General features: G+C 43.8%; 2 protein-coding genes and 1 long non-coding RNA gene across 3 annotated transcripts in view; 2 read left to right on the forward strand and 1 right to left on the reverse strand.

Moving 5' to 3' along the window:
- Window positions 1–27,837, forward strand: part of LOC308459473 (lysosomal acid phosphatase-like) — an 84,729-nt gene that overhangs the window by 13,429 nt on the left and 43,463 nt on the right. The window lies entirely within an intron of this gene.
- Window positions 3,332–24,554, forward strand: LOC308459462 (prostatic acid phosphatase-like). Its single transcript, XM_080974969.1, has 11 exons — window positions 3,332–3,556; window positions 6,295–6,390; window positions 7,745–7,831; window positions 8,610–8,762; window positions 11,841–11,939; window positions 14,036–14,140; window positions 15,666–15,798; window positions 20,220–20,302; window positions 20,996–21,106; window positions 21,931–22,096; window positions 24,297–24,554. The coding sequence occupies exons 1-11, from the start codon at window positions 3,401–3,403 to the stop codon at window positions 24,329–24,331; spliced, it is 1,224 nt and encodes a 407-aa protein (XP_080831095.1). The 5' UTR covers window positions 3,332–3,400; the 3' UTR covers window positions 24,332–24,554.
- Window positions 8,770–20,207, reverse strand: LOC308459577. The gene is made up of 3 exons (XR_013978177.1): window positions 19,619–20,207; window positions 13,869–13,960; window positions 8,770–9,612 (listed from the first exon to the last, which is right to left on the reverse strand). It is a non-coding gene; the product is annotated as an uncharacterized lncRNA (long non-coding RNA).

Genomic DNA, 27,837 nt, shown 5'->3' on the forward strand with positions numbered 1-27,837 from the left:
AACCACACCCTCAAGGAGAGTCCAATCTATTAGGACAGTCACAAAGTAGTGAGCTACCAAAGGGCGGTGTAGTGGTTGGCACATTAGCTGGGAAGACCTGTCTGAGCCTAGTCTACATAACAAGACGATCATGTGCCAGGCCAGATCCGTCCTCCTATTGTCCACCCTCCTATTGTATTAACAAATCCCACATCCAGCAAATGATGTCATCACTCCTGCGATTATGGAGTGAGGGAGAGTTCTGTGCTCTCTGACTTTCCTGATCCACTTTGCTCCCAATGAATTAAATTCAGAAGACTAGTCAGATATATTATGGAGCAATGGAAGAGTTTCCTAAGTAGGTAGAACTTTGCATGTGTTTAGATAAGAATCAGACCAGGGGTTTAGTCAAATCAAGCCTCTATACTTTCTGAGTCACAGCCTTGAAAGGCGGCAACAAAGTCTTGTGGAAGAAAGAAAATTCCTTAACTCTAGTTCCTTGTTTCCAGGTAATATGGCAAGGCCTAGCTGTGTCCCAAATTTTTCTGTTTGCTAACAGAAACACTGTTTGTTTGTTTGTTTGTTTGTTTGTTTGTGCCGTGCTGGATGTTACAAAAACAACCAGTGCTATTTTTCTAGAAAAAGAGGTGCTGAAACACAACATAAACACCTCACTTGTTCTCTTACAATGACAATGGCACCTGCCTGAGAGGTGCTAGAACTGATTTATGCTGAGTTCCAGCTGAAAAAAGCCCTGGCTAGAAAAATATGGGATTTTGCTATTCACTTCTTTATTGGATTAGGCTGCAACACTATGCCCACTTAACCAGGGAAACATCCCATGGAACTGAACTAGACGTAGTTTTGAGTATAGATGTATAGGATTTGTTAGTTCATAATCCACACTTTCATAAAGTATAACAAGGTGGCTGACATCATACATTATGTAATAAAATCAGTCTATAAATAGCAATAAAACATCATTTGAAACATCAATAAAACATCAGTAGGTACTGGCTGGTTAAAAAGAGAAATTCATCTTGCGAAGGCCTTGTAAAGGATTGCACTCCAGGGCTTCAGACACAGATTTCTATACCACACCATGTTAGGGACGTGGGTGGTGCTGTGGTCTAAACCACTGAACCTCTTGGGCTTGCCGATCGGAAGGTCGGCCTTTCGAATCCACGTGACTGGGTGAGCTCATGTTGCTCTGTCCCTGCTCCTGCCAACCTAGCAGTTCAGAAGCACGCCAGTGCAAGTTGATAAATAGGTATCACTGTGGTGGGAAGGTAAACAGCGTTTCTGTGCACTCTGGTTTCTGTCACGGTGCGAGATGAGCGCTGCAACCCCAGAGTCACCTTTGACTGGACTTAACCATCCAGGGGTCCTTCACCTTTTTTACCACACCATAAAATATTGTTACGTAATAACACATTATTAACGTTACAAACAAGATATAATGTGCCCATTACGTTATGAAAATCATTCCTTAACCCTCCCTTAGTATTATAAACCATGAGTTGAGATTCTTCCCAGGTCTTTTCTAACACAAATAGAAGCCTCACTCCTTTGATCCTTACTTGTGCTAACACCTCATAACCCCAGGCTACTACCTCGAAGGAAATCAGACTGACTCAATTAACACAGTTTAGGAAGTTTGCCCAGCTTAATTAGCTTTTCATATGTGCCAATACCAGATGCTTAGAAGTGGGTTGAACACACATCCTAATGCATGCAGGTTTAGCTTACATTCTGACACTTGGTAGTTTGACATACAGTTTTATCGCACCAGCGCTCTAATTAAATTCTAACATTTACTGAACCCAGGAACTTAGCACCTACAAACCCATAGGCACCATTGTTTCTAAGTACTGGTCATTCCAAAAATCCAAAGAGGAAAGACAAGCCTTTGCTGATTTTTAAACAGAATCTGGTATAAGAGCCATTGCTTGGTGGTTCAATAGCTGTCATCCACACAGCCATGACCCAAAATAGCCAACAAGAGAGACCGTTCCTGCTCAAGGAAAATCTCACCTAACCAGTCTTTTTAGGTAAGGGACAAGATGGATGGGGTCCTGATCCCAGTAACATTACTGATCCACTGATAGCTATGTTACAATGTCAAAACATTCCCAGGCTGTGTCAGTATTCATTTTCTGTCAATCTTACTCTTTTTTTGGGGGGGGGGTGGAGTCTCACAGTGACCTTGGTTGCAGATCAACAAGGAAATAAAATGCATGATCTTGGATTAAAAAAGGGCCACAAGTTTACAATCTCCAATTGTACAAGTTCTTTTTAATTGCTTACTTCCATTCTCCGGTATACACGTATTCACAAGACAGTAGATGCTGTCTCTTGCTACATTATTCACCCCAAGTGACCCCAAGCTGTCTCAGAGCTCAGAAGCAGTTGAAAGCACCATTCCTGATTCCTCACAGCCCCCACACATTAAATGATGCGCCAAGGGAGGCCTTCTGAGGCCCATTAGCTTTGGGTGAGAAATGCCATCCAGCCCTCTATTTTCCCTGAGACTAGTAGTCCTGATGAGTAGATCTATGGAAGCCCATTCCAACTTTCAACTCATGCCTCTGCGATGGGTGTTCAGGCTTTGTCTGTCTCTCTCCACCTGAACTGACCCCAACATCTATGACCTCATAATAATAAACATCACTGTCGCAAGGAGTGAGATGTGCAGGGCAGAGTCGCCAACAGGGAGATGGGATCCCTGAGTAAGAAAATAATTATTAAGTCACAAAAAGGAATGAATGAGTAGATGTCAAACAATTTGGAAACTGTTAGAAAGCTGGTTTACCTTATATACAGTGGCAGAGGAAGCCCATAGGGGCATAACACACTGCAGGGCCTCAGAATCTGCCTGCCTCCTCCCACTCAGCTGCCACACAGCTGGGGGAGAGGCAGCGGGCGGACCATTTGGGCAGGAGAGATGTGTGGCTCAGGTGTGCCGCAAGCCCTGCGGTGAGTGCCGTTGGGCATTTTGTCACCCCCCGCAGTGGTGACACCTGGGACGGCCCGCAACTACCACACACCCCTTCCTCTGCAGTATATTTCCACTTTGGGATGGCCAGCCTGCATAGGACAGTTGTGGCCTGCTCAGATATATCCTTCATCTTCTGCTCTGTACCATATACAAATCCACACACACACCTACATGATGTGAGGGGAGGAGAAAGGTGTGGGATTCTGCCTTCGGCAGCACAATATAGAAATATCCTTTTGAACCAAATGATTCTAGAAAAAAAGTTTTGGCCCCTCCTCCCTTGTTTATCCTCCTTGCCTGGGACTCACACTGCAGCTTTTCAAAAGAAGCTCGATTAAGAAATACGTCTGTTGTCATCTTATTGCCACATCATCCTGCAAATGCCAATGATGTGTCCACCCATTTGAGTTCTTTAAAAAGCAGATGCAGGAAAGGCAAAGCTTTTGCCTGTCTGCTGCCAGGATGGGAGAAACAAATCCAGCGAGAAACTCCAAGTGTTTCTATTTCTTCTTGCTTGGCTTCATTGGCTCCCTCCTCCTTCAATCTGCATCGGGTCGCGAGCTGGTGTTTGTGCTCTTAGTAAGTAAAGGAAAGCAAATATTTCGTTACTACTATGCGTTTGGTTTGTGGGTTCTTCAAGATGAAATTCTTGGGGCTGTGTCCAATTTTAGTTCTACTCAGAGAAGACCCATTTAAAGTAATTGATATGACTAACTTGGGTCCATTCATTTCAGTGTGTCTAAATTTAGTTGGAGCCCACCCTTGGTGTACAGCTCTCCAAAGGTTTCATGAATTAACTAGACTTTCAATGGTGGGTTGTACATGGTTTTCCTCTCTCCTATATTTACAGAAGGGACACGGGTGGCGCTGTGGGTTAAACCACAGAGCCTAGGACTTGCCGATCAGAAGATCAGCGGTCCGAATCCCCGGGACGGGGTGAGCTCCCATTGCTCGGTCCCTGCTCCTGCCAATCTAGCAGTTCGAAAGCACGTCAAAGTGCAAGTAGATAAATAGGTACCGCTCCGGCGGGAAGGTAAACGGCGTTTCCGTGCACTGCTCTGGTTCACCAGAAGTGGCTTAGTCATGCTGGCCACATGACCCGGAAGCTGTACGCCAGCTCCCTCGGCCAATAAAGCGAGATGAGCGCCGCAACCCCAGAGTCGGTCATGACTGGACCTAATGGTCAGGGGTCCCTTTATCTTTACCTTATATTTACAGGAGTGGGGGAACCTGTGGCTCTCCAGATGTTGCAGGATCACAACTTCCATCATTCTTGACCAGTGGCCATGCTGCCTGGGGCTGATGGGAGTTTTAGTCCAACAACAGCTAGAGGGCCACCGTTCAGTAAGCCTGTACACTATAAATTAAAAACTGATGCTAACACATTCCGCCGGTTGCTTGAATTGTTTTAAGATGCACTTGTGTTTAATGAGGGAGCTTATGCCTCTTTAGTAAAGAACATGCAGTCTCCCTATAGCTTTTAGAGATATAACATGCATCAGAATGTTAAAGAATATAAAGATAACAATTGAAATGCTTCCTGGCCTTCAAGTGTAATGAGCTCATCTATAAACAAACTCAAAAGAGCAGTCATTTTAGATTGCTGCCATTAAGATACTGCTCTATCAGATACATGAGGTTCAAAGGGAGGATAATCACAGCCTACGTGTAAATAGATATACAGTTTTACAAGGTGAGCATAGGACAGCATCCTGATAGAAGGGATAAAACATACTATTGAACCAGCTGACGTCATGAAGACATAAGAGGCTTGCTGGATAGGACCAAAGACCAGTCTAATGTGTTGCCACAATGACCAACTTGATGCCTATGGAAGGTGGGAGATGACTGCAAAAGCCCTTTCCTGCTCATGAGACCTCAGAACTGATATTCAGAGGGATATTGACATTTTGGAGAAAGTAGACAATGGGTATACACATGCAGTAACGATTCAGTTCAGACCCTAATTTTATGCTTTGGGAAACAATTTGCTTAGGTCTGATTATCCAGCAAAACAATGCTTTGTGCTTTCCCCATTAAAGGATTATTATTTTATGGGCAATGTATACAGTAGAGGTAATAGTAAGAAATCTCTGAAATTGCACAGTGCTGGTGCCTTTGAAACTGGTTTGAAGTGCAAAGTGGATTTGGTTGGAGTGGATACATGGGCGTGTTCCATGGAAGCAGAAGAACCTGAACTTCCAGCATTTTACAAACAAACCCCATTAACAGAACGAGCAAATAGCGCTGAGCGGATAAGGACAAGGTGATATATTACTTCCACATCCCTTTCCAAAGCAGGGCCAGCCCAAGGCGTTTTGCTGCCTGAGACAAAGAACAAGTCGGTCCCGTCCCACCCCCACATTCCACAGGCAGAAGCTGACTGGCTTGGAAGTTTATTTTTATTTAATACTAGTGTTGGGACAGTATTATTCACCACACCTGAGGACAGCAGGCTAACTTAAAGGTAGCACAGCAAGTTGCATGACATACACAACTCCGTCCTCTGATAGAGGGGAATGGTTAAGTGGTTCAGGAGGAAGCGGGGTAGGCTACCACTGCTGACTCCCACCCACATTCCCCAGGACCTGAGTTCTGTGGAAGAAGGCAGGTGGTGGGGAGGGGAACCCCCTAATATTGGCTTTGTAGAGATCAATGATCACATGCTCGGAGCAGCTTTCGAGGCAACTTCGATTGCCTGGAGATGTTCGTTTTCTTTCTCTCATTTTGCCCACTCCCCATAACTGCTTTACAGTAGTGGTCAGCTGTGTGGTAGCACTCACCTGATCTCCTGCCGCCCATGTTGCTTCTGCTTACCGGCAAGTAGATCAAAAGGGTGGCAGGGTGCAAACGCGTTGGCAGGAGGCCCAGAATGGCTCTGCTGGTGTGTTTGCATTGCACCAGCTTCATCTCCTCCTCTACCTCCCAGTGAGCTGTAGGAACATGGGCAAAGTGAGGTCAGGTGAGTGATGCCATCTTACCATCTGACTGCTACTGCTACATATCACTGGGATTACAAAGGAGCTTGCGAGCCATCCAAGTTAAATTCTGGTGATCCTTCTCATCAAGTTGCTGAAAGTAAATTGGAAGGCTAAAATTGTATTGGCTGAACAGACTTGAATAAATTATTTCAACTTTCCCCCATCTTTACCTCACAGCCTTTCCTAGTTTGCCGCTGGCATAATATATTATTAATATCTAGCCCCCAAGTGAAGTTATGTTTTGGTGCTTGCTGAGTCTCTCCCCCCCCCCCCATTTCTATCATAATAACCGTATTAGACTATTTTACTTTAGCATTGTTTACCCTCTTTTACTAGATTTATCGGCATGGTGACAGAAGCCCTATTGAAGTCTATCCTAACAGCCTACACAATGAAAGTGCCTGGCCACAGGGATTTGGACAACTGACTAAGGTTTGTTGGCTTTTCATAAAGTTTGGTTTGAAAATTTTCAAGAAGTAGACTTCTGGAATTTGGAATTTGTACAAAATTTCATTCCAGCTCTAAGAGACATGATCCCCCATCCTCTGATAGTCACAGATTGCTGTAGGCCCTCTAATCTGACCTGTAGAGATCAGTTCTTGTCTCTACCTGACTTATCCAACACCCAAATCCCTCTGAATGTGCCTGATTTGGCTCAGGACTTGGAACTCGGGTGAATATGGTGCACAGCTCTAATAAAAACGGCAATGTGATATAGTAGTCGAGAACCTTCCGGCTATGGGCTTGATTAGGCCTGCTAGGCCATCCTATTTGGCCTGCAAGACCATTTCAGCCCAGCTGCACCCACCTGTCGATCACCTCATGCCGTGTTTTGGGCAGGAATCAGATGCACACAAAACCTCATTCCCTCTCAAGTGTATCAAATCCCTTTCAAATTCAACCCAACAGAGAAAGGCACCAGATTCAAACAGTGCCAAAGGTTGAGCCATGGTTGCAAAGGAATCATCAGGAGCACAATCCCGACCAATCCTTTGCAGCCACGTCCCATGTGAAGTTGAATCAAAGGACTACCAGGAGTGAACTGCCAACTGTTCATTTCCAGCCACAGCTTTAGTTTGGGTGCCGATTGTACATGGCACCTTACCTTGTCATGCTGCTTTCAACTGGAATCAGATACGCAGGAGCTCTTGCTCACTCCAAGCGTATCCAATTCCTGCCAACCGCAGTGCAACAGGGAGAGGCACCAAATTCAAATGGCACCAAAGGATCAACTGTGGCTCCAAAGGAACAATCAAGAGCACACTCCCAATGTCGCATCTGCAGCTGTGGCTTTAACTTTTTCACATCTGATGTCACGTGCTTGACAAGTGGGCAGCCCTACCATTTGCCAGCCTGGCCCAGTGTTCCCCAAACTTGGATCTCCAGCTGTTTTTGGACTACAACTCTCATCATCCCTAGCTAGCAAGACCGTTGGTCAGGGATGATAGGAATCGTAGTCAAAAACAGCCAGAGATCCTACTTTGGGAAACACTGACCTGGCCCGTGGAGGAATTGCTATGCTTGGATCCGGCACTCTGGCAGAAAGCAGTTCCCTACCCCTGCTCTGAAATGTTTAATATTAAGAGCAAAAGGGTCACATGGTGGATCCACCTGCATGGAAAACTGATCCTCTCCAGCCTCTGATCATTTTTGTCACATTTCTTCAATCATTCCCTAGGAAAGCAGCCGGGGTGGGTAATGCTTGGCTCTCCACAAGGGCTGGAAAAGCCATAAGACCGAACTCTGGCTTCAAGAGGAAATCATGTATCTATTGTTGCTCCCACAGATTGGAATGCACCAGCAGTATGAACTTGGAAAATACATAAAGAAGAGGTACTCAAACTTCCTGAGTGCTGAATATAAACGAGAAGAGGTGGGTAAGGGAATTTTCAAGAAAGAGATTGGTGTGGTTCATAACATCAGATTCTGAGAAAACCCAAGGGATGTTTTGATATTATTCAACAAACATTCCAGTGGTGTTAATAAGTCTCCTCCAGCAATGGTTGCCACTTCTGGGTGTAGCATAAAGGAAATTTCTGGAGTAAAGCTTCTGGTAGTAGAGGTAGAGGGACCCCTGACCATTTGGTCCAGTCGTGACCAACTCTGGGGTTGCGGTGCTCATCTAACTTTATTGGCCAAGGGAGCCGGCGTACAGCTTCCAGGTCATGTGGGCAGCATGACTAAGCCGCTTCTGGCGAACCAGAGCAGCGCACGGAAACGCCATTTACCTTCCCGCCAGAGCGGTACCTATTTATCTACTTGCACTTTGACGTGCTTTCGAACTGCTAGGTGGGCAGGAGCAGGGACCGAACAACGGGAGCTCACCCTGTTGCGGGGATTCGAACAGCCAACCTTCTGATCAGCAAGTCCTAGGCTCTGTGGTTTAACCCACAGCGCCAGCCGCATCCCAAGCTTCTGGTATCTGATGATATTCGAAGGGTTAGGAGACATTCCTTTGGGTTGGCAACAGATGAAGCACAGTCCTTGGATACACTTATTCCTCTTCATCAGTAGAGGCCTCTGCTAGAGAGGGTCCCTCAAAGGCTACCAAGCTGAGATGCCCTCAGATCCCATGACACCTTCCCACTTCTAATGAAGAGGTTTCTGAGTCCAGATCCTGGGTCTTGACACACTCCCTTAACCCTTTCTAGATTTTGATCCAGAGTACTGAAAGTGATCGAACCATTATGAGTGCCCAAGCAAATCTTGCTGGTATGTACCCTCCTACGGGTGATCAAATCTGGAATCCTAAAATCCTGTGGCAACCTATCACGGTGCATGTTGTACCAAAGGAAAGAAATCCGGTGAGTACCAGAGTCATAACCAATTTTGTCTGCCTTCCAGGCTCTTCCTCAGAAACCTAATACAGTATACCGAGAAGGAAGTGTATGCAAATGTTCATTTAAAATAATCATTTCCCTTAATCAGAGATTCTGCAACATATAGAAGAAGCACATTACCATTTGTAGCTCATTTATTTATAGCCCCGCCTTACTTTCTGCTGAGGGAAACAGCATTTGAATTTAGGATTTGGGGGCCAAGCTCCCGTTGAGGATGAGTTGATTCCTTGACTTCTAGTTCTGACATAGCGAACTGTCTTGTCCTCCTGCAGGGACAGTTGGCTGTGTTGCAGCTGGTGTGATGTTGTAGCTGTTATCAGGGCCAATCCCAACACTGAATTAAATGTGCACAACTCTGTATCCACTGTACTGTTTTCAACAAAGGATAATGCTGCAGTTTGTACATGTATATAAAACTATATAAAGCTTTCTGTCTATTACTATTATATTTTTTCATACAACAGTAGCACCGACTGGACTTTCACAAGCAGCAAAATATATTGAGATGTTTCAGAGCTGCAAGGAGCTTTGGCAAAGATCCAAGCAGTATCTTACGCCACACTGTATGGTGCTACAGAAAGCACACAGTATCTTTTCTTGCTTTAAGGTTTTTGTAGCTTTGGAGACTAAAGGACATTTGGAAAGCGTTTTCTTAAAGGCACAATGGAGACACGTCTCCCTTGCAAGTCTCCAATTGTTTCCTCGAAACCTTTTGTTGGGTTCTCCCTTACAACCCTTTCCCAGCAGTATCACGATAGGCAGGTTATTTCCCAGGGCGAACCAAGAGAGTTTCATCAGTCGTCATCCTAATCATCTGTCAAGTAACAGGAGAGCCAGGAATAATTAGTTCTCATTTTGATGCCTGTTGGTTGCATGCTGCTGCAATTTAGTTGGGCAAGAGCTACTACACCAGTCACGTGGAGTCTAATAACTGGCAGTTAGCCACAAGTGAATCTCTTAGACCTATTCCTGGTCACATAATCTGTGCTGCGATGAACTGTAGGCCTCAAGCAGGCTTCCTCAATCTCGGCCCGCCAGATGTTTTTGGCCTACAAGAAGAAGAAGAAGAAGAAGAAGAGTTTGGATTTGATATCCCGCTTTATCACTACCCTAAGGAGTCTCAAAGCGGCTAACATTCTCCTTTCCCTTCCTCCCCCACAACAAACACTCTGTGAGGTGAGTGAAACTGAGAGACTTCAGAGAAGTGTGACTAGCCCAAGGTCACCCAGCAGCTGCATGTGAAGGAGCGGAGACGCGAACCTGGTTCACCAGATTACGAGTCCACTCCTCTTAACCACTACAACTCCCATGATCCCTAGCTAGCAGGACCAGTGGTCGGGGATGCTGGGAATTGTAGTCTCAAAACATCTGGAGGGCTGAGGTTGAGGAAGCGGGGCCTCAATTGCTGTCACTATAGAGCTGCTGCTCAGGAAATGTGGTGCAAGGGCAAATGGCTGATGTTCTCTGTCTCTGTCTTTTATTCACTTTCTATGTCCTCCCTCTCAGTTCTCTCAGAACTCAACTCTCCCCTCAAAATCTCCTCACCAAAACTCCCTTGTGTCAGGCAATGCAGGATGTGGCGCATTGAGGTGAAACCACCCCATGCCCAACCTCACAGTTCTGACAACGTTCCTCACACAGAGCCAACTAGCTTTTTTTTTTATCTTTTTGAGGGCAGAAACTCCCATTGATACCAATGCGAGAGGTTCCTCTTTTCACTAAATGGTGGGTGAGGGAGTTTTGTGAAGGCTGAGGTGGTGCAACTCCCCACACGCTGCATTACTCATTAATCGAGAGAGAACACTGAATATTAATTTAGCTTGACTCTGAGGATGCTTCCCTGCCAAACAGAAACAAGCTGCAGTCTTGATACCACACTGAGCAGCCATTCCCAAAGCTGGAAAAGCAAGAATAATATAGCACACATTTTGAGGGATAAGAAGTAAGAATTTTGATCATCTCTTCCCCACCTTCTCTCATCTGTCTTCCACTCATTTCTGGATTTTGGCCTGCAATGTTTGCATCAGATGTTGGGAGGATAGAAAAAGGAACAAAACTTCTTAGGCTCAACTCCTTGATTCATAGACGCTCCTTAACGCCACACAGACTGTCTGACATGAGTTCTAGTTCCTCACTGGGATGCCAAGTCCTTGGGACATACTCGCATTTATGGTGGGAATGCTCATAGGTTAAATGCTTTGGGGATATAGCAGTCCATGAAACTGGAACTATTATAAGGTGCCAAGTGACACCTTCTCCACAACAGGCAATATCTCCTTTATTCACTGAGGATTACACTGCTATGTACATTAAGGAATTAGTTGGGCACTTTCTTATTTGCAATTCACAACTGCAAAACTCTGCCGGGACTTGATATGAGTGAACCTGGTTTACTTTAATGGGATATTGTTACCAGAGGGAAATAACATTCAAATTAAGAGTGCTTAGAGGCCAAAATAAGAAAGATAATTTTATTTTGGTATGGCATGGTTGTGCAATGTACGTTAAAATACAGGAACATGGAAGATCTCAATATGCAGTTTCTAAACAGATTTGGATAATTTTAGTTCTACAGGGGTTCCAATCCCCTTTATAGTGTTTTCAGTTTTGGCAACCCTATGCCCAGAGATAGAAAATGGGAAAAAATAAAATAAAATAAAATGATTCAGATGTTTATTTGATGTATTTACCTGAGTAAATCCTCTAATGAAGATGTTTAATACGTGCCTGCCCAGAGAGTTAACTCTAATCCAAACTGTATTTGCTGGATGTCGTTTTTCGCAAAAAGTGGTTGCTGCTTGTAGTTATTTAATTGCAGTGTTTCATCAGCTGGTGTCTTGAGCAGCAACCTCTGGAAACGAAGGGCTAAAAACCAGCGCTGCTCTCCAAAATTATCTGGTCCCTTTTAACTTCGTATTTCAGCTGGTTGACTAAAATTCCTTATTTTGGCTGCTGATCCCTTATTTTCGAGACTGCTGGTCCCTTATTTTCAAATCTGTACGTTGACAGCTATGGTTACAAGTTGTGTCATTTTTGTTTCAGAAATTACGTTATCCAATTTTAAATTGTCCACGCTACCTGGAACTTCTGAAGGAAACGATGAAATCAAGTGAATTCCAGGCCAAAATTCAACCGTACAAGGTACTTTGTGCAGGATTGGGGATGGGTATTGTGTCAGTAATATTTCCACTACAGCCTAGGTCCAGACATTTCGAACTCTAGTGGGTAATTGCATTACTGTTAGATTAAACCTCAATGTATCAAAACTAGCTTATTTAAAACATTTAGTATTTCTATATGCAAAGACCTATGCATACCGAACAATAAACACAGGCCCAGTTCAGATTATCAGTTCAGATGAGTAATTTGCCCACACATTGTGTTCGGATGCCACCCCTTCCTTCCTGTGTTAACCAGGAAATCTTCAGTCAACTATAATCCCTTAATTATTCCAAACTGAGAAATTTATGTTTGGAAAGTTCGGAACAAGCCAGGATCACAAACTAGGGTTGCCATACATCCAGAATCTTCCAGACATACCCAGAATACTGCAGTTGGAAACAGTGTCTGGGCAGATATTGGAAAATGTCCAGGAAAATCCCTACATATGGCAACCCATGTCTCATGTCGGCAGTGTGATTGATTTTGCCCAAAAAGCTCAACAACTTTCCCCAAAAATGGTCAAGAGCTTTTGTATCCGGATTTTCACTTTTTGAAATATAGCAACCCTATCTTAAAACATGCTTGAAGTTGGTTTAAGATCCTGCATTTCCTGTTTATCCACTTTGGATGGAATGAGAAACTATGGTTAATTAAACTAGGGTTAATTCTGGGATAAATTGTGGTGCACTTTAAAGGGAATAAGGAAACTGCTGTGAAAGAAGTGCAAATGCTATCCTTAGATTATTCAGAAGGAAAGGAGCTGGCTTCCTCCCGATGGCCCTAACAGTCTTTCAGGCAAAATCTTTAGCCCAACTTCTATATGGCTCTCAAATTAGTCCCTCTGCCAACCTTAAGACCCTTGAAACAGTACAATCTAAATTCTTAAGATCATTATTTGCTACCCCTAAGTGTACACCTAATGCAGTCTTAAGGCAAGAGGCAGGACTGCCCAGAGTGGAATTAAAAGTCTGGGAACAAGCAATATCCCTCTGGCTGAAAATCCATTACAATCCTAAGGGTCTATTACCTTGCTTCCTGGCCGCAGTTCCCTATCCTCCTTGGCTTATGCAAATAACTAACAAGATCAAACAAATTGGCCTAAACCCTGAAAATCTTTTTATTGGAACTCTGAACAAGGCAAAAGCTACTATCACTCGGAGACTTTATGATATCGAATTACAACAAGAAGGCGCCCTACTCCCAGAGACGTATAGATGTTTAAAAGCTTGGCCTAATTTTGCAGCTGCCCCTTACTTAACTAACATCACTAACGAAGCCTATAGATGGGCTTTCTCTAGAGTCCGCTTTGAGACAATGCCCTCAGCAGTGCTGTATGGCAAATTCACGCGGGTTCCAATGCATGCGCATCTCTGCCCTTGTATGTCTAATAAGGTAGAATCTGTCACACACATTCTTCTATCTTGCGAATTCTATAGTGAAGAACGAGTTCAACTTATTTTACCGCTTCTATCAAAATTTATACCCCTTCAATATTATTTGGAATCCTCCCCTGAAATTCTTCGAAAATACCTCCTGGAAGATTCCTCAAGCTCAATATCATATGAGGTGGCTAAATTTTGCACTTTAGTAATTAAGAAGCGTAAATCTCTTCTGTTGAATGGCACACTGCGAAGTTCCCTTGTGTAACCTTTTTTCTTTTCTGAAGTTGTTGCTGATTTCTTGTTGTCTGATCTTGTGGTGTTTAGTGTCACTGGCTTTGGCCGCAATAAACTTGAAACTTGAGGAAACTGCTGTGTACCCGGGCACAAGGCTAAGTTTATATCTCAGCTAGTTATTAAGCCAAGGTATGATCAACTGAAACAAGCCACAGTGTTAGTGCAGAGCCTATGGATACAATCCTCCACACAGAGTGCAATAATACATAAGATGGATATTAATGTGACTTACCTATAGGGAGAACTGCAGCCTATGAAATCTTAAGTGGCAAGTGACTACATTCCACCCACCTATCCATGCTTAGCAGTGTGCAAAATCATAACCTGTGTGATGAAAATATTAGAAAATCTTGGTGTCTGATTTGCATCTGAAGTATTCATGTTCTCATTTCTTTTCAGGAATTTATAAAAACCATAGGTTTATATTCAGGATATGACCCTCAAGATCTCACCAATTTGGTCAACTTCAAAATCTGGCATGTACAGGATACTTTATTCTGTGAGGTATTTTTCTCTTTTTAAAAAATCTTTACAGTTTTATTGAGTTCTCCCATCAGACAGGGAGAAAACCCTGACTTATAATTAATTATTCAGTAGCACCTAAGAAAATTAAAAGGAGTGAAGGTGTTCATATACAAGTGCATAATAGTTAAAGAAAATATGGAATGTTTTGTCTACATATACATTTTATTTGGCTTAGAAAATGATGGGAAGGTGGATATTTTTGCAACTCATTAGAATATTTTGTCAGATAAAGGTAGGATTTCCAGAGAAAGGTACCAAGTACTGGGGCTGTTCAGATGTAACAGTAAACCATGGTTTGGAACAGGATAATCTGTGCACACACACCCATGTGTTGCTGATCTACATCTTTCCCTGCTTTCCTAATGGGAGCTGGAGTTCAGCCATAACTGGTAGGTCACAGATTTCCCATCCCTGATTTAGCAGACAAGCACAAACCATAGTTTGCCTTTGCAGATAGAATGGCAAGCTATGGTTTGACATTGAACCAAGACCTGAAGTTGCTATCTTGTAGAGAGCAACGGAAGAAAAGACAGCAGGGAGGTGAAGGAAAGATTGTATGAGCTTGAGTCTTATTACCGTCATACATCGAGTTGAATGTGCTTCAGGTTGAGTGCTTTTGGGTTTTGCCACTCGTGCATGCACAGACGCTCAAAATGACATCACGCACATGCGCAGAAGTGGCAAAACGCGACCTGCGCACACGCTGACGCGCCATCGCACCTTACGTTCCATTCAGGATGCGAACGGGGCTCCGGAACAGATCCCGTTCGCATCCCGAGGTACCACTGTATAAGGGTATTACATCTCAACAGACATTTGACATTACATCTCAACAGGTCCAGTCTTTGGCACCTCAATCTGAACTGAATGAAAATTTGCTCAGACTTAAAAGCAAGGCCGGAGACAGCAAAAATATAAAGCCAGATAGAGCTCTATTGGCTCCTAAATCACCTGATCCTGCCTGAACACTTCTGTTCAGACATGATGGCATTAGACTCGCCGTTCTCTCTGCCTTCAAGTTTCTTTGGTAGGTACAGAGAATAAAGTTGCCAGGCCTTGTTTCCAGACTCCCAAATTTGAGCCTTCTAGAGCCTTCCAAGTTTGTATTCCATCTATGAACAGGGGTTATATCAACCATGTAGCTTTCAACAGCTTTTTGTGGCATGGTTTTGGTGCGCAGGAGAGCAAGGTAGAATCCATAGTGTGATTTACTACTTAGAGGGATCCTGCCAGAGTCAGAAAGCAAATCCAAGTGTGACATTGATGGCAGGAGCCCAGAGGTAGAGATGGGTGAGGAAATAGTTCAGTCTGCATTTTAATCTGAATTTACGCAATTTGCACTTCCTGAAACAACACACACACACACACACACACACACAGAGAGAGAGAGAGAGAGAGAGAGAGAGAGAGAGAGAGAGAACAATGGCCCAACATGGCAATAAAAAACAGAGCTACAAAATGAGGTATTTCAAAAATAAGAGTAATGTGCTTCTTTCTATTGCAGTCTATTCACAATTTGACACTTCCTGTGTGGGCTGCTAAAGAGGTGAGGGCAAAACTGGCTGAGCTGACCGTGTTATCCTTGTCGTCGTTATTTGGGATTTACAAAAGAGAAGAGAAGGCGCGGCTGCAAGGAGGTAACCAAGTCCCTTTCACTGAGGCACTGTGATTGACTTCTCTTGCTTTGCAGCACACTCTAGCTGAAACGAGACAGGCCTTAGGGCTTGGGTGCTCTTAACTGGTGTAACTGGTACCTTAATTAACAAAAAGCCTTAGTGGGTTAATCAGTGCAAGCCAATTTTAATCAGTGATGGAGAATCTTAACTGGTGGAGCAGTGGTGTTGAGGAGCACATGTTCATTTTGTTTCGCTATTTTATTGTGGCATATGCTGGGCTTATAACTCATCCTTGCCTCTCCAGTTGAAGGATGCAGGCTCTGGGACGGGGTGGCTAACTGATAGTCCTCCAAATGTTGTTGAACTCCAACTCCAACCAGTGCCAACCAGCTAGTGGTCAGGGATTATGGGATTTGTATCCCAGAAACATCTGGAGAGCCACAGGATAGTCACCCCATTCCTAGGACAATCCAGGGTGCTATCGAGCCCTAGAGGGCTCCAAATAAGTGGAAATGGACAAACAGGCAAAAAATATTTGATGATAAATGAATAGTTTGAGGAGTAGCTGAGGTGGACTGCGGTGCAATAATCTGGTTTTCAGTGTGGTTATGAAATAGTCTAGTGGTCTGGAGTTTTAAGTTCATACACAGGGTGGATCTACACTCATGGTTTATAACGCTAAGAAAACGTTTCAAAAAGGCCACCACCTGTCTGATATCCATTGGAAGGGCGTTCCACAATACTGGGGCTGCTACACTAAAAGCTGCATTTCAACATGGAGCATGCAACAATGCAAGAAGCATCTCCCGTTATGACTGCAGCACTAATATATACAGTGGTACCTCGGGTTAAGTACTTAATTCGTTCCGGAGGTCTGTTCTTAACCTGAAACTGTTCTTAACCTGAAGCACCACTTTAGCTACTGGGGCCTCCCGCTGCCACTGCACCACCGGAGCACGATTTCTGTTCTCATCCTGAAGCAAAGTTCTTAACCTGAAGTAATATTTCTGGATTAGTGAAGTCTGTAACCTGAAGCGTATGTAACCTGAAGCTTATGTAACCCAAGGTACCACTGTATAGGATAAAGCAATCTCCCAGGTATCCTGGTCCCAGCTCTTAAGGACCAGTACTAAAACATTAAACCTGGCCCAGTACCATGGTAGATCCCTCAGTGTAGATCCCTCAGCACAGATGTTATATGCTGATGATAGGTCCAGTGCTGATGATAGGTCCTATTGCAGAGAAACAGCAATAACCTCCTGGCAGTAACAATAATGTGTGGGTTAGGGTATTTTTTCGTATGTATACATATATATTTTCCTACACATTTTTGTGTCTATTTTTCTTCTCTTTTTCTTTGTATTGCCTTATTTCTTTATCATCGAAACCTTTTTGATCAAATTTTCAAGAAAATATTATTACACACACACACACACAAAGTCAGCAACAACGTTGGGGATGTGTGGTGCACCAGCAGAGACACAAACTGGCACTCCCACCAGGGACCCAGCATCAAACTAGCACTGTGTCACTGCTGCCGGGAAGTTATTGCTGTGGCTCCGCCCCACCTGGTGAACCACTCCTGAACAGGTTGCCCCAGTTAGCATCCTAACCGCCATGTTCTGCTCCAGATGCACCTTCTGAGGCAAGCCCTGGGGCACCCCACATAGAATGCCTTTCAGTTTTTAGAAAGCCTAGAGTTTTTTAAAACAACTGAGTGGGCAAATTATTAAGTGTCTTTTAACTGCAGCTAAAACATACCATTTGGAACTTGGAAACAGCTTTTCCAGTTTACGGATCTATCACCTATATGCCCAGTAGATTGTGCCAGCTGTTAATACCGCAATGCAAATAACATGATGTAGTATCAAACACCCACACAAACTGAGGCACGAAAGGAAACACTCAGGTGTTGCTTGACCTGAATTTCATCTTACTGTATTAGATGAGCACTCCCATCATTGCACTGACATTTCACGTGCCTTCCTCCTTCAAATTATTGGCTGCGTTCCTAAAGTGCTTACCTTTGGTTGGATCATGTCCCTTCTAGCTTTGCCTTAGTTGTCTTGCAGTACTTATGTTTATATTATTTCATCACACTCGTGATGCTGCAGTAAGTGTATTTATTTCTAAATATCTCATTACAGTGGTACCTCAGGTTACAAATGCTTCAGGTTACAGATGCTTCAGGTTACAGACTCCGCTAACCCAGAAATAGTACCTCAGGTTAAGAACTTTGCTTCAGGATGAGAACAGAAATCGCACGGCAGCAGCGGGAGGCCCCATTAGCTAAAGTGGGACCTCAGTGTAAGAACTGTTTCAGGTTAAGAACAGACCTCAGGAACGAATTAAGTTCTTAACCTGAGGTACTACTGTATCATATATATTTTTTCTAAATCTGTAATTGGCTCAGGAAACATAAATAAGTTGTAGTGATGAAAATGAAACAGTCGGTGACTGTTTACATTTGAAATGTAATTTTCTTAAAATGGGAAATTTAAAGTCACATCTTATTGTTGCTGGGTTTTTTTGTTTTTGTTTTGTTTTGTTTTGTATATAAAAGTATTTCTATATGCCCCTACCCTAAAATATCTGGCTAGTGTACCGCGTTAAAACATAAAACACCATTAAAAAAATAATAAAATGCAGATAATCACTAAGGTGACCGGCTAAAACTAAAAATTAAACAGCTACAAAGACCTGTCAGCATTAAAAGATCTTCGTGAGAAGCCTGAAACTCAAAAGCGAGGGTGCCTTCTGAGTCAGCATTGGTTCAGCAGTGTTAAATGCCCTGACTTCTAGTTGAGCCCTGTAATGTAAGGGACTGCTTCTTGGGAGAAAAGCAATGACAAACCTAGACAGCATCTTAAACAGCAGAGACATCACCTTGCTGACAAAGGTCCGTATAGTTAAAGCTATGGTTTTCCCAGTAGTGATGTATGGAAGTGAGAGCTGGACCATAAAGAAGGCTGATCACCAAAGAATTGATGTTTTTGAATTATGGTGCTGGAGGAGACTCTTGAGAGTCCCATGGACTGCAAGAAGATCAAACCTATCCATTCTGAAGGAAATCAGCCCTGAGTGCTCACTGGAAGGACAGATCCTGAAGCTGAGGCTCCAATACTTTGGCCACCTCATGAGAAGAGAAGACTCCCTGGAAAAGACCCTGATGTTGGGAAAGATTGAGGACACAAGGAGAAGGGGACGACAGAGGACGAGATGGTTGGACAGTGTTCTCGAAGCTTCCAACATGTGTTTGACCAAACTGTGGGAGGCAGTGGAAGACAGGAGTGCCTGGAGTGGTCTGTTCCCTGGGGTCACAAAGAGTTGGACATGACTAAATGACTAAACAACAACAACAATGTAAGGGACAGTTAGCAGCGGTCCTCTAAATGATTTTAATGATCTCGCTGAGATATAAGAGCTTGTACAGAGTCCATTTAGATACACACTGAATTATCATGATGTCTGGGCATAACTATCTATTTTCCAATGAGAATCACAGTTGAAAATAGCACCAGTATTAGACTCACAACTCACCCAGGGCACTTGCTAATTGCATGCTATCAGTGATTGATGATTGGATTTGGAATTATATCATATTTATATGTAATCGCTTGAGTGCTTGTTTCCCATGCTATAAGGACATAGCTCCCACTCTTGGCGATTTTTCATTTCAAATAGAAAGAGGCAACAGAAAGACAATCTAGCAAAACTATTCTAGTAACTATTGACAGTTTTTAATTCAAAGCTATAAAACACATCAGACTTGAAGTTAAGTACTGATAAATTCCATTTATTTCAGTTTAGAGAAACAGGCTGCATTCCTGTATGCACCTACCTGGGAGTGAGTCCATTGATCTCAGTGGGACTTACTTCTTGGTAGACATGTACTGTATAGGAATGTGCTTTTAAACATCTGCTTGACCCTCCTGTTGACCAATGAATAACAAGTATTAATTAATTAAACTTGAACACTGCCCTTCATCCGAAGAGCACAGGGCAGCTCACAACATAAAAATACAAAGCAACAACACAAAATACATGATACAACAAAAGCAAAACAATATAACCCCCCCTCTCACAAACACATTATAAAGGACATAGAATGTTTAATCAGCCAAAGTCCTGGTTATAGCGAGACCAGTGACAATTTTGTCGGGATGGTGCCCCTGTTAATTGCTGGAGATTGCATAATTGGCTAAGATATTATTGTCATTCATTATTATATTGAATCAATTCTTTTTTTGCTCCTTTCTATGCTATCCTGTATAGAAACCTCACAATTTACAGGGCAATCCTAACCTTGACTACTCAAGAGGTCATTCCTCTGTAAATTCAATGGCGCTTACTGCCAGATAAGTGAGATTCAGACTGTAGGTTTAGTAATTTTGCAGTATTTTTTTCTCCATCAATATCAACACTATCTCACTTCTACTAAGGTCTCCTTGTGAAAAATATTCTAGAAAAAATCTCCAGGGCTGCTAAAGGTTCAGAAAAGAGGAAAATGCTCGTCTATTCTGCAGTGAGTATATTTCCCCTAAAAACTTTGGTTGAAGTTGGGGGCATAGTTCGGCTGATCAATCTCAACTGGAATTTACTGTGTAATCCTAGATAGAACTGAGTTCACTGGGACTTGCTCCCAGGTACGTGGGTATAGGATTATAGCATTAAGCAGTTTAAATCTGTGCAGGATTCTGCACTGCATCAAACTGGCTTTTAAGTTTAAAACCCCGAGATCCTATTCACTCTCTAGCAAGCCTAAGACCCAATGTACTTGCCAGAAACTGGTAATGAGAAAATGTGCCTGTCTCTCTGTCTCTATGGATTCAGCTATACAGCTGCAAATTAAACATTTTAAGTGTGCTGTAAAGTGCATTATACAAATGTGACACTAGATGGTGCTGGTGAGCTATGGCAAATTCTATATATTTTTCAAACTTTTTTTAAAAAAAAGCATTTTCACAACTTTTTTTATATGTGTCTAGATTCTGTCTGTCTGTATCTTTCTATGTGTGTGAGAGAGAGAGAGGAGAGAGAGATGGAGAATGGGTGAAGGAAGAATATATGTTATACATTCTCAAGTCTGCTGAATAGTGTTCTGCATCTAGCAATTAATGAAAAGGTTTCAAATTAGCAATATCACCAATAGTTACCTTTAGAAGCTACCTTCATTCACAAAACTTTACAGATGTATGTTTGGGTTTATTTTTCACAGCACGACACTACACTTGGTGCCTTGCAGATGGCACTCAATATCTACAATGAAAAGCTGCCACCATATGCAGCTTGCCAGTTTTTTGAACTGTATCAAGAAGATAACGGGCAAGTATTCTATTGTTTCCTCAACAATTGGAACTTTTTCCGCTGCAAATGAGGAAAAAATATATGCGTGCATTCAAATTCTAAAATTACTGTCCATGTACTGACTGTTCCCCAAAATGCATGAGGCTTAAATCTAGGGCCCAGAATCACAATGGCGTTTTGTCTACCTAGCTTTTCAAATTTATTTATTTTTAAATCTCTTAGTGGCTAATGTGGTTAAAACATGGGTAGCAATATAGATAAATAAGGACAACCTAAAATATCAGCCACCAAGCTTAGCACCAAACAGGAGTCCTTAGGAGTGTGCGTCAATGTCAGGGCATCTCACCCAAAAAGGGCCTGTCATAGAATCATAACATTGTAGAGTCAGAAGGGACCCCGAGGGTCATCTAGTCCAACCCCTGCAATGCAGGAATATGCAGCTGTCCCATATGGGGTTCGAACCTGCAACTTTGGCTTTATCAGCACCTTGCTCTGACCACCCGAGCTACCCATGCACTTCTCGCTCACCTCACTTCGGAAGCTGGGGAGGGCAGGAGCTGAAAATGTATTTCTATGAGGAATCTTAATAGCTGGGTACCCCCAAAAACCCATTTAGTTTAACCCTAGACTCATTACAATACAACTGAGAGGTTTTAATTGCCATACATTGCCCAGGTCAAGACTGAGATCTGCTTTTGCCTGTGTGGTATTACAGACTCTGGGTTTAGTTGTTCTCGAATAACTGTGGCTGTCGAGGCCTTTCCATTTCATTCCTCATATCATTATAATTTAACTTATGCTACATTTTCCTTCTTCTTTTTTTCCTTGGTTCTGCAAATCAGAGAGCAAACCGTTGAAATGTATTTTCGGAATCACACTATGAAGGACCCCTATCAACAAACTCTTCCTGGTTGCTCATCTGCGTGTCCCCTGCCAAAGTTTGCTGACCTGGTTTCTCCCATCCTAGTAGACGACTGGGCCAATGCATGCGGGAACGTAGAAAAAAGAAAAGGTATTGTAATTTCCTTAGCTAGCCACACATGATCATCAGTACAGAAATGGCTGAGAGCTGTATATTGGCTATTGTACCAATATGAAAGCAGGGCTGGATCTACACTGACCTTTCTAACATTATTAGAACAATATTAGATATATCTTTCTAAAATGTCACAGGGCGTACTGGTGAATTAAAAAACGTTCCTCCATAGCAATTCAGTTTCCATTACTGCTGGCTCCTGGTTTCTCTGCAGCACCCTTTGGTGTCACATTTGAATAACACATTATTAATGTTACAGGCAAAACGTAATGTGACCACCACATTATGAAAAGCATTCCTTAATCCGTCCTTAACGTTATAAACCATGAGTGTAGATCCGCCCCAGATGTGAGCAGTTGACTACTCAAGGCAAAAGTGGCCACCATTTGGGCAGTGCTGCTCAAAAAAGCATTGCCAATTAGTTTTGTTTGCCCTCCAGTGATGTCATCACATCGACAAACATGATTGGCTGCGTTGCACTGTGATTTCATCTTGTTTCATTGTATAGTTCCCCAACTGGCTGGTGATCACCCAGAAATGCAGTAATCAGAAGCCACAAAAGGGGGGCTAATTGTGGCAGCAGGCAGGAGAGGAAAAGTAACAATAAATATGAGTGAGCAATCACACGTGGATGTCACAGTTTGGGGGAGGAAGAGGCAGTATCGTTAGCTCAAAAATAGTGTTATGAGTTTGGAGGGAGGGGAGAGCAGGCTGTATGCCGACACCATTATAACCCCTGGATCAAGCAAGTGTTAAAATATAAGCCGGGCTACCTTCATGATGGGACGCGGGTGGCGCTGTGGGTTAAACCACAGAGCCTAGGACTTGCCGATCAGAAGGTCGGCGGTTCGAATCCCAATGACAGGGTGAGCTCTCGTTGCTCCGTCCCTGCTCCTGCCAACCTAGCAGTTTGAAAGCATGTCAAAGTGCAAGTAGATAAATAGGTACCGCTCCGGCGGGAAGGTCAACGGCGTTTCCGTGTGCTGCTCTGGTTTGCCAGAAGCAGCTTAGTCATGCTGGCCACATGTACGCTGGCTCCCTCGGCCAATAAAGCGAGATGAGCGGCGCAACCCCAGAGTTGGTCACGACTGGACCTAATGGTCAGGGGTCCCTTTACCCTTTATATTTTTACCTTCATGATGAGGTGATCGCCTGGGAGATGAGCCATTAAGGGGAGCAAAGGAAAGGGGCTCTGTGCGAGATGGCAAATTGATGGGGCCCCTCCCTCAACTTGCAGTAGTTAGAAAGACGAGAACAGAGAGTGCAGGAATGTGAACTAAACGAAAAGCAGCAAGCTGAAGAGAGAGTCAGAGCAATGTCTGATTTCTGCTTGAATCCAAGACTGCAGTTATGGGAGAAATGAACCTATTAGGGTGTTAATGTTGTGAACCCCTCCATCGTAGGCTCAGGTTGTATATATGTGTAAATAAACTATATATCATAAAGACACCACAGTCTCTGCTGTGCCTCGTTCTGAAGGAAACAAGAACCCTAGGTAAGTGCCTGGAACCCCGGGAATCTCACACCACTCGGAGATTGGGGTGGCATGCAAGAATACATATGAAACCTCTTTATATGTCTTAATAACCTCTGTATTTTAATCATGACTCTCCAGCCAGGTCATGTGATCAAAATGCACTATAAAATGGGCAGAGTGTTCTGCAAAAATGTGTACATTAGGTATACAGAAATATGATTATTAATAGAAATTCACATGAAAATGCTGACAGGTTTTTATCAGGATTAAAAAACAACAACACGTTTTAAAAATTGCTGTGGAAGTGTGGAGAGCTGAATTTAAACCTGGAAAAATGAGAAACTGAAAGAAGTGAAACTCATAGTTCCATCCACCCCGAACTGATTTTCTTACCACTTGCACAATCTCGGTAGCTGGACTGGGCGGGGGGGGGGGGGCAAATGCCAGGTGCAGCCCCGCTTTGTCCCTGCAGTTTCTCATCCAGCCTGATTCTGAGCCCTCTTCTCCTGATATCAGGCATTGGGCTATACAATCTACAGTTTACCAATACTAGGGCTGTCTCAGAGCTTTTAACATGACTAACCTGGATTAAATAGCTATTTTGCTGCCACAAAATCCAAAAGCCAAGGACGGGGAAGATGATAAGGATGAGGAGATGAGTAAAGAATATTGCAATAGCCTTTTAATTGTTTCTTACAGGAAAATGTTCCCAAGAAAATGAGCAGGCTTTGTGAAAGAAAGAAAGAAAGAAAGAAAGAAAGAAAGAAGATGCCTAACTGAAAAGAAGCAAGATGGAAGAGTAAACTGAGCTTATGGAACACCTTGAAATGTAATGCTGCACTCAACAAATCCCAAATGTAAGGATCTCTTTTTAAAGGCTGCATTGGTTTAATAATAATAATAATAATGCCACTGCCTGATAACACTTCAACAATAAAGATTGCTTTAAATAAAGAACTGGGATTTTGGAGTTCACCTATTTCAATTGCCATCTGCTAGAGTTTGCATGGGCAGCAGGATTTTCCTTGTGTAGCTGGTTGTTGTTGTTTTAATGCCAGGCTGCTTCTAGGTCACTTGGGAGACGCTGTGTCTCCTTGCCCTCTTCCAGCCGAGAGCAGGGGTGTTTGCTCCAGTGTGTCGTTTCTGAACAAGTGGCTTCCATGTGGGGAAGGACGTTCGTGTGGGTTCTGCTGCAGAGTGTGGGCAGGCAGCAGGAGAGATCGGGAGGGAAAGCCACTTTGAGAAGGAGCAGCTTGCACCCTGCACCCAAGGGCACCCCACCCCTAACTTCTCCTGGGAAGATACAGTCAGCCCAGGACATCCATCTTCTCTCCTCCTAGGCCTTTTCACTGCTTCTCCTTCTTGCTACCCAACCTCTTTCTTCTTGCCTCTGCTCATCCAACACCCCACCCTCGGACAGTCCTGGATCACTCTGGGTCACCTCACCTGACCCATCTGGCCCATCTGGGGCTGCCTCCATCTGATTCAGCTGAACCATGGATCCCCCAGAATAGGCCCCATTCAGTTCTGGATTCAGCCCAGTCTGGTGCACAACCCCCATGTATACCTTACTAGTGAGATCAATATTTGCATCCAGCCATCTGTTACATGACAGGCACTGAAACTGCCTGGTCTCCCTGTACAGACAACATCACTTCTGACTCCCTGTGTTCAGTTTCTGCCAAGGGCTAACGTCAACATGGGCCACTGATGGTTGGCTCTGCTTTGGCAATGTGATGTACCTGAGCTTTTTAACATTCTCTTGCTCAGTGAACACTTAATCTACGGAGCTAATGGTATTGTACTGTGCTGATGTCCTCATTGACTGACCACGCTGTAGAAGTTTGATGCATGTAATTCCTTTGGATTATACGTACAGGCTATAATAACTGCACTTGTTACCATCCACATGAATGTTACAATCATGTATGTTTTTTTAAAATATTGTATATGTAAAAGAAGAAATGGTTTAAAATTATTTACATACAAGCTTTTTTTTTAAACAGAAATACACATCTGCATGACAATCAGAGGTTGAGACCCTGGAAATTGGCAGAGTGAGTGGAAGTAATTGGGAACACTTCCAGTGTTTAATTACTGCATGACAGCCTGCTGTTAAAAGCTTGGGAATACAGCCAACGACCAAGAAAAGTGGCAGTCCAATGCAGAATTAGTATTTATCAATAAACACATCGAAGGCACATTAGAGTTGTTTTATCCCAGTTTCTTAATGGTGATCATTGACAATGATAACAAAGGTTAGATTTTCAGAGGAAATTTTTCTAAGAAAATGCCTGAGATTTTTCATTTTCTCTCCCCAAAAGAGAAAAGGCCACTTTGCAGAATTTTCTCTTACTACTCTCCACTAATTTTTGTGACAGCAGCCACTCTCCTCCTCTCCTACAAAGCCATGGATTGCTATATTGGTCCAGGGTATTGTTTTTTTGTTAATATTTATTTAATTGATACTCAAACAAAGAAAAAAACAAGACAAGAATACAAACAGAACAGTAACAAAGACAATATTAGTTACCAATCAATAAAGCAAAAAGCAATCCTTGAACTATAGTCCCGACCTCCCATCCATTCCTTGTTTCAGTTATCTATTATTTGTTGCCAAGAATAGCAAGTCCGACTGCTTCCTCTGATCCAGTATCCAACTCCTGAAGTCCGTGCAGGTCCGACAGGGCGGCTTCTTCTTATTAGGTTCGGCGGCCGGCAGAGGCTGCCCCTCCGCGGGTTTTTCAGCCCCGGCCCTCGAGGCGGAGAAGGGGAAAGGGAAAGCGGACGCCGGTCGGGACGTGCTGGGGCTGGGCGCCGCCATGTTGGGTGCGCGCAAAGCATGCTTGGCCAGAAGGGGCCCGCCCATTCGAGGGAGTCTGAGAGTGGTTGTCAATGGCAACTCCAGTAGGCCGCTTCCCCTTTTCCTGTTTACGCTGGAGTCTTGTTTTGCTTGCCACGCCTGCGGGCTCTCTTCCGGCCAACGCTGCCAATGACAGATCTTAAAAACCTGGGGTCGGTGAGATTCGGAAATCGCAGCACCTTGCGTCTGCTGGACCTCCTGAGCGGAGCGGGTTGTGTCTTGCTCCTCGTGAAGTAGGGGGAAATGTGAGGAGTGTTGCAAGCCGGTGCAGAGGCAGAAGGTCTGGCCGAGATGGTAGAGCACGGCTTCTCTGTCAGGGGCTTCTTCGCAACCCAGTGGAACACCAGTATCATACGCCTCTTAGATGGGTTGGACATGCTGAAGAAGATGCTGGAGGCCCAAAGACCAGGGTGACTTCAAAGCGGAGGACACAGCAGGCAGCTCCCTATCAATGGGGCCAAATCCAAGCTAATGTTAGCTCCAGTCCTGTTAAATCGATCCAGAAATTAGGAGCGTTAAATAAGGAATTAATTCCTCAGGCAGTATGAAAAGACTCTATGTGGCTTTTCAAAAGCTGGGAGCTCCCAACTACTGCCACTCTTGACAGCCTGTTGCCCCTTAAATCTGCTTGAATGGGTTATGTCACAATGGTTCCTTAAGCCTTCATCAGCAGTTTGTGAGCATGAAAATGCTGTTGGGAGTTTCAGCAATGAAGGCTCAGGCATAACACACTGTTTGAAAGTCTGAACATTTCCTCTTTTTTTATTTAACAAAATTTATATGCCACTTTTATAATTTATATACAAATTATAAGGAGAGTAAGTTAAAAATATACTGTAGTTTATTCACTTATAGGCTACTTTACATACTTTATTCCTTCATATACTTCTATCCCACCTTTCCTCCACAGAGCATATACACTTCTCCATACACTTCAGCAATATTGTGAGCTAGGGCCATAGCTCAGTGGTAGAACAACTGCTTAGCATGCAGAAGACATCAGATTCAGTCCCCAGCATCTCCTGGTGGGACTGGGAGAGACCCTGCCCGAAATCTTTTTATTAATGTCACAGGCTCAATGTCACAGGTTTTGCGGCCTAGTTGAGCCCGCGCCACCCTCCTAGTGCCCCCCCCGCCGTAATAGCAAGCAGGCCGCGGCCTTGCTGGAGCCCCGCGCCACCCGCCTGGGTAGGAAGGGGCACCGGGCAGGCGGCGGTGGGAAGCGATGCCCCCCCCGCCCAAATGCAAGCAGCCCGTGGCTGTGGCCCAGCTGGGGCCCACACCACCGCTGGCCATCACAAATGGCTGGTAGGCCGACCTAGCGGCCTACTCAGGGGCCGTGCTGCCCACTCGGGCTGGCAGCGCCCTGGGCAAGCA

Source organism: Podarcis pityusensis (genome assembly GCF_964106645.2).
Source record: "Podarcis pityusensis genome assembly, chromosome: 12".
Classification (NCBI taxonomy): Eukaryota; Metazoa; Chordata; class Lepidosauria; order Squamata; family Lacertidae; genus Podarcis; species Podarcis pityusensis.

Excerpts from the sequence above, each read along its gene's own strand:
- LOC308459462 (XM_080974969.1), top strand. The coding sequence starts at position 3,401 with ATGCAGGAAAGGCAAAGCTTTTGCCTGTCTGCTGCCAGGATGGGAGAA. Across the intron at positions 11,940-14,035 it reads CCAAAATTCAACCGTACAAG|GAATTTATAAAAACCATAGG; the intron begins GTACTTTGTGCA and ends ATTTCTTTTCAG. Across the intron at positions 21,107-21,930 it reads ATCAAGAAGATAACGGGCAA|CAAACCGTTGAAATGTATTT; the intron begins GTATTCTATTGT and ends CAAATCAGAGAG.